The sequence below is a fragment of the Cyprinodon variegatus genome, unplaced genomic scaffold, assembly GCF_000732505.1.
Source record: "Cyprinodon variegatus isolate N-32 unplaced genomic scaffold, C_variegatus-1.0 Scaffold1454, whole genome shotgun sequence".
Lineage (NCBI taxonomy): Eukaryota > Metazoa > Chordata > Actinopteri > Cyprinodontiformes > Cyprinodontidae > Cyprinodon > Cyprinodon variegatus.
In genome coordinates this window covers 27,581-34,327 of record NW_015151907.1, presented here as the reverse complement: position 1 = coordinate 34,327, position 6,747 = coordinate 27,581, and the positions used below count along the sequence as shown (strand labels likewise).

At 48.8% G+C, this 6,747-nt stretch overlaps 1 protein-coding gene across 1 annotated transcript in view; it reads left to right on the top strand.

Annotated features, from left to right (window-relative positions):
- LOC107103464 (tenascin-like) overlaps window positions 1–6,747 on the top strand; it is a 60,175-nt gene that overhangs the window by 46,260 nt on the left and 7,168 nt on the right. The window contains exons 12-19 of the mRNA XM_015403184.1: window positions 1,571–1,843; window positions 3,785–3,907; window positions 4,336–4,479; window positions 4,574–4,693; window positions 5,330–5,473; window positions 5,574–5,704; window positions 5,805–5,937; window positions 6,263–6,414. Of these exons, the coding sequence (XP_015258670.1) occupies window positions 1,571–1,843; window positions 3,785–3,907; window positions 4,336–4,479; window positions 4,574–4,693; window positions 5,330–5,473; window positions 5,574–5,704; window positions 5,805–5,937; window positions 6,263–6,414 (1,220 nt within the window). The remainder of the gene's footprint in view (window positions 1–1,570; window positions 1,844–3,784; window positions 3,908–4,335; window positions 4,480–4,573; window positions 4,694–5,329; window positions 5,474–5,573; window positions 5,705–5,804; window positions 5,938–6,262; window positions 6,415–6,747) is intronic.

Genomic DNA, 6,747 nt, shown 5'->3' with positions numbered 1-6,747 from the left:
ATTATCATGACTTACTCCTTTGGGAATATTTTGCTAATTTGTTTAAAGGGAAAACTAACATCCTCACTGCAGGAGGAACTAGAGGAGGATCCCAGCTCCTCATCTCAGCTCTAGCTGCTGGTTTAAAGTAACGGGAACAGAGCTGAGCTTCTGCTTCTCAGAGGCGCCCTGGCTCTGCAGCACGCCGCCTCCCATAACAGACTCTTTTTGTGAGCAGAGCTCACAGGTTTGGTGGGGGGGTGGGGGTGTGTGTGTTAGGGGGGTGCAGAGGAAACCTGCAGTAAGCTAGGCCATGTTAGCTGATGGATGCAGCCCTCCCTCTCCTCCACTGACCAGTTAAAGCCGCCCGCTGGCTAATGAAGAGTGACAGCTCCCTGGGATTTGTCGGCTATGCTTCTCATTTCCACCACTACTTCTCACCAGCGATGCCTCATGCTTTTCCCTCCTCACAATGAAGAAAGGGGGTTCCAGGCTGGTTGGAGGACCCCTGAGACCCCTGCATTTGGAGCAGTGTTTTAATGAGCAGTGGGCTTTATGAAGCCTTTCCTGTGCTGCTTCCACAGCTCTGGCCGCTGTTTCATCTGCAGCAGGAAGCAAATCTGCTAACTGAGATCCAGCAAGCAGCGTTTCCTCAGACGTCTGCCGTCAGCGCCGGCCGTCATTAACCTGTGGAACGCTGAGCTGTGGTACAGCGTTCTGAAAGTTTGGCACAGAACTAGAGTTTTAGGATTTGCTTCTGTGATCTAATCAGACAGAGCAGAACATCACTGATTTATTTCAAACAGAAATCCCAAAAGTTGCTTCTGGATTTATCTTTTAACCTTCTGAATCAGTTCCTGCTGCAGCTGCATGTCTTCAGGGGGATGAATCTACCAGCCTGGTTCATCAGAAACTTCAAAGCAACCCTGTGTGACCTTTGACCCCATGATCAGCTCAATCTGAGCTCCATCCAATGACCCCCAGAGTATCGATGCTCCTCTGTGACCTCAGAGGGTCGATCTGTCTCTGAATGGGTCATGTGACCCGGAGCGCAGCACAAGCTAACAGCTGTTAGCTCTGAGGGACTCCAGGATTCTAGACCTGCTGGTCCAAACTGGTCTGATACCAGAACCAGAACATAAACTGGGTCATTTAGAGAGCAAGCAGCCAGTGGCCTGCAGGGGGCGCTGAACCTTTCATCTTTAATCTGCTGACTGTAGATGAAGCCTCCATCTGTTTTTAGCTGCATTGCTGCGTTCCATCAGCTCTGACCAGCTATCCTCCTGATAGGGGTCAAAGGTGAGGTCAGCAGCAGCCTCCATGTCTTTTCTGGGTTAAATGTTTTAGAATTAGGGCCTCTGATGGCTGTGCTTCAATAACAGCTCAGAGGACAGATGTTTTAGTATTTTGTTGGATTGTTTAGCCATGCCTCACATGTCAGGAAACAACAGCTCCATCTTTCTGTTTTCCTCCCACTCTGAGGACCCAGACCGATTCACTCTTCCCTTCTTCCAAGGACCTTCATGTGTCCACCTGTCCTCTCAGTCAATCCATCCAAACAGCAAACTGACTCTCCCTAAATGTCACATAGAGACCGAACCAGAAGTGCAGGCTCTCCAGGTGTCCAATGTGACTGCTGATGGTTTTACGCTGGCCTGGACGGCGGAGGAGGACGCCTTCGACACCTTTGTTCTGATGCTTACTGCGGCCGAGGACCCCAGCCGACCAAAGGAGCTGGTTCTGGGTGGCGAGGAGAGAAACGTCACACTGAGCGATCTGATGCAGGACACCGAGTACAATGTTGAGGTGTTTGGGCTCATTTTGGGAAGACGCTCCAAGTCTGTAAGAGAGCGGGTGAGAACAGGTACATGGTGGAAAGGAGCGGCGCTGCTGAGGTCTGCCAATAAAGTCCATGTGGATCCATGTCCGGTCTTTTGTTTTTTCTCTGACTGCATGGAGAGATGTTGTCTAACAATCTGTGTCATATGTCTACATGTATACTAACATGGTGCTTTTGACTTTAAGGGTCTGCCTGTGGTGCTGCGTTCAGGTTCAGGCAGTTTCTTTAATCAGTGGAATTAAGCTGATAATGAGGCATGAAATGTGTCCAAAGGTCTAACCTCTAACGGTCTGAGGCTGTTCTAGTCGACTATCCTGGTTCTGAGCAGAACGTTCATCACTGCCAGGGGCGTTGGGTTATTTTTAGGATTTTAAAGACGTGTTTTAATGAAGTTTTTAATCAACGGTTTTTACCATATTACTGGATATTTGGCCATAATGCTAGACCTCGGTTACAGTCGTGTATTTATGATAAATCCCAGTGTTGGATAGAAACTAGGGCCTTTCAGAGGAAAGACGTCTGCCTCCAACTATTCCTAGAACTGTTTTAATTCATGTTTAAACATTAAAAAGAGTCTTTGAGAGAAAAGGAGTCACAGATTCAGCTGCAATATAAACACTGAGCCTACTGCAGGGTATGGTGGTGGCTACATCATGCTGAGGGCTGTCTGTCAGGAACATCGCCAGCTTTAAGGATCTGGCTGGCGGTGTGATCTGGGTGAGGGGGATCTATCCATGGTCCTGATTTCAGCCGATGAGGATAAATGGCGCCTCCCCAGGAGCTGGATCTGTTTCCAGGTCAGCAGCTTAAACCGCTCCAACATCTTTAGTTAACCAACGGAACCAGGTCTGGACTCTGAAGGTGTCTGCAGCTTATCAGTGGTAAACAATGTCGGCCCTAATATTGCTGCTTTCTTTGGGATACTACAAACAATTTAACTCACAGTTTATGTTAGAATTTTTAAGTTTGAAGTTTCCTCCAGGTCAGGGTCCAGCTTAGAAAGTTCAGTCTAGGCAACAGGATGTGACGTCTGCTAGAAGATGTTTCGCTCTCATCCAATAGGCTTCAGACCATCAGAACCCTCTAACGACCTTTAACCCCCCCTGTGACCTCCATGGCCAATCCAGTATGAGGGATTATTCCTCCTAATTCTTCATTAGACCTACAGCATATTAATCTTTTACTTTATTCCATGGAAATAAAGTGAGTCAAAAACTTATTTTTATTTTAACTTACTGAAAAAGTTGGAGGTAATCAGTTTCCCTCTAAAGTTTGGATCTTCTGAACTCTTCGGGTTTCCATCATGGAGAATAATCATTGACTTTTGAAGCCAGTTGTTGTTTTAAGATTCGCTGAAGCTGTTTTTCGTCTATTTTCTGGAAAAGAGCAGAAGAAAGGAAAACGTGGACCGGGATCCGGACCGTAGATGTTCTACTTTAGGCCGGATGTTCATCCAGAAGATGGAAACTCGTCTAGCCTGGCAGAATAATCATGCTGACGTGACTCTCAGGACATTTAGCTGCTCTTCCCTTTGTATGTTTTGTGAACCCCCCCCCTTCATTGTCGGGGTGGGTTGGTTGTCCCTGTCTGTCCCGTGCCCTCCCTAAGGGCAAGGCTTTACTCTTGGGTTGCGGCGCATGTTTCACTTTGTGTGTTCCATGAAATGAGGCCAAGTTAATCTCCTTCAGGTCTGTCACGCGACATCCTGCGGCGGGCCGCTAACTGAGGAGGGTTTCTGTGAGCCCTGCCCTCCCCATGTCCCCTTTGTCTGTGTCTCCAACTCTCTTGCTCCATCTGTGTGAAGGATTGCCTTTCATTGGGGGATCTGCACAGGCTACAATAACTGCTCTGCTGGTGTGTTGTTTCCTGTCTGCTGCTTCAGTCATGTGTTCATATCAGCTCCACCAACATTCAACCCAACATTGACTGAATCTTTCTTGTCATTTTCTGTGTCCTCTGTGCCAGACCTCGGCTCTCCAAAGGGCATCCGCTTCTCCGGAGTGACCGATACGTCCGCCACCGTCCACTGGCTGACTCCCAGGGCCCGGGTGGACCGCTACATTGTCACCTACATGCCTGCTGATGGAGGTCTGGATCTACGCTTCCATCAGCCTCACACCTGATTCTGATTCTGATATCAGTAATCTATAATCAGACATTCACTATTACACTCTGATCAATATCTGTGGCAACAGGGAAACCTTCATGTCCAATAATCCTGTCATCTCAAGGAGTAGTCCAGTGCTGCCCCCTGCTGATCGTGTGACAGAATTACAAAAATGAATTAAAATAAAATCCTGGTAGTTTGAGAATAGACCGGGGATAATCCAGGATGTTTGGTTAACAATGATGACAGGAAGTGAGGAAAAAGCAGTAAAGATGTTAGACCTGTGAATTCCTGCCTCAGGTGAAAGTCAGGAACAGATACAAGATGGTGGAAATCTGGAAGTACACGTCTAGATCTTCTCCTACATCAGTTTCTGGGTGATTTATTACTGAGTGGTTTGACCTCCCAGGTGTGGCCAAGACCCTGACAGTGGATGGCTCCATGTCACACACCGTCCTGCCAAACCTGACGCCTGGGGTCACCTATGAGGTCATCATCGTTGCCGTCAAGCAGGAGAGAGAGAGTGAGCCTGGATCTGACAGCGTCACCACAGGTAGCCTGACACTCAGCATAGAAAAACAAAAGCAGAACTCAGACCTTCCTGGATCTGACTCCATTCATCATCACTGTGTGTCTGTGTGTTACAGCTCTGGATAAGATCCGTGGACTGACAGCAATCAACATCACAGACACTGAGGCCCTACTGCTGTGGCAACCCGCCATCGCCACCGTAGATGGTTACGTCATCACATACAGCGCAGACACTGGTAGGTTAAAGCTCAGACACCCAACAGCTGACCATGGAGATCTGTTTACAGCGGATCCCAGTTAGTGACCCATCGGGTTCATCCTGTAAGCCAGTCGTCTCATCATCTGGTTCTCACTGGCTTCAGGTTGGAAGTTAGCAAATCCAACCATTCATTGTTTTTATGGACCTGAAACAGGCAGTAAGCAGCAACTCCAGATATTCAGTCATTCAACAAGTCGATGTAAAACAGAAAAATGGATAAAATATAAGAAAGAAGTATAAAACCCTCAACATGTCAGCTGGTCAGCATCAGAGGGAGGAAGCTGTGTGGTTCTGGTTGGATGGTACCATTTGCCTGGTCAGAACCTTAAAGCAGCAGAGCAGCTGATGAAGCTCAGTCCTGTTCCTGCTGCGGCTCTAAAACATCCTGGACCGTAGCCTCTCAGAGCCATGTGGTCCGCTCCATTCCAGCAGTGGTTCCAGGCTGAGGTTCTGCCTGGTTCCTCAGAAAGGACCCTCTGCTGGGTCACGTCAGCTGATCTCAGAACAACTGCTACAACCCCACTCCGCTTCCAAACAGCCGTTGCCATATGTTCCTGATCAGACCTCAGGCTGGAAGTCTTCCTCACCAGTATGTCTCTCTCTGTGGATCCAGTGACTCCAGTGATGGAGCGTGTGTCAGGAAACGTTGTGGAGTTTGAGATGAGCTCCCTGAAGCCAGCCACACTCTACACGGTGAAGGTCTACGCTGTGAGGGACTCAGCCAAGAGTGCAGCCACTACCACGGAGTTCACCACAGGTCGGTGCCCCCCCCTTTACCCCCTGTATGATGTATGTTAGTGTGAGGTATGACACCTCCCTGACTGGGAGCGGAGTCTGATGGGCTCCCCTGTCTTTAGATGTTGACGCTCCACAGGACCTGGCGGTCACCAACATCCAAACAGAGAGCGCCATGCTCACCTGGAAGCCCCCCCGCGCTGACATCACTGGCTACCTGCTCCACTTTGAGTCTGCTGTCGGCACCATCCATGTGAGTTCCCAGCAGGTCTGCCCTCTGCAGCTCTGAGCAGAAGCTTTCCTCCATCACTGGGAGCAGTGAGGAGATTGATGCTGTGTCTCTCCGCCCTCAGGAGGTGGTTCTAGGTCCTACCGCCGTGTCCTACAACATGGCCGACCTCAAGGCTTCCACAGAATACTCCGTTAGGATGGAGGCTCTGGCTGGTCCCAAGAGGAGCCAAGTGGTCTCTACCATCTTCACCACCAGTGAGTCCGTTGCTACGTGTTGCTGTGGCTCAGCTGTCCTTCAGTAGGACCAGTTTTAAAAGCCATGACAGTCGAAATCAACGCAGACTGAAGGGATTCACAGCATCACATGTTCTGCATGTGTCCAGTTATTAAGGTCACTGTTTCTGAACAGATTCCATTTATAGCTCATATATTAGCGATTTCCTCTATTAAACAAATAATTTCATACAAACTACTAATGTCTGCATCATCTAAACTGACCTGCTATGATCGGACCCGACCCGACCTAATCTGATCTGATCTAATCTAATCTGATCTGCCTGGATCTGATCTGTGATTCTAGCCGGCGTGCTGTACAGACACCCCAGGGACTGCTCACAGGCCCTACTGAATGGCGACACCTCATCAGGTGTTCACACCATCTACCTGGGAGGAGATGAGAGCCAACCCCTGCAGGTCTACTGTGACATGAGCACCGATGGAGGCGGCTGGATTGTAAGTCAGGAGCGTTTATCTAGCTTTTTATCCACTCTTTCAGGTTTAGTTCCTGGCTGTTTTCTCAGGGTTTTTCTCCTATGAGGCATAAACAGGTCAATGTGGAAAAGATTAAACTCTTCCTATAACCACTGGTGGTCTAACCCTGAGAGGTCACTGCATGGAAGGAGGTGTGTCTAAAAGCTGAATGGATCAGGAATCAGGCACAATAATCACCAGAAGGGCCAATAATAGGCTAGAGGGGCCAATAATCAGCCAGAGGGGCCAATAATCAGTCAGAGGGGCCAATAATCAGCCAGAGGGGCCAATAATCAGTCAGAGGGGCCAATAATC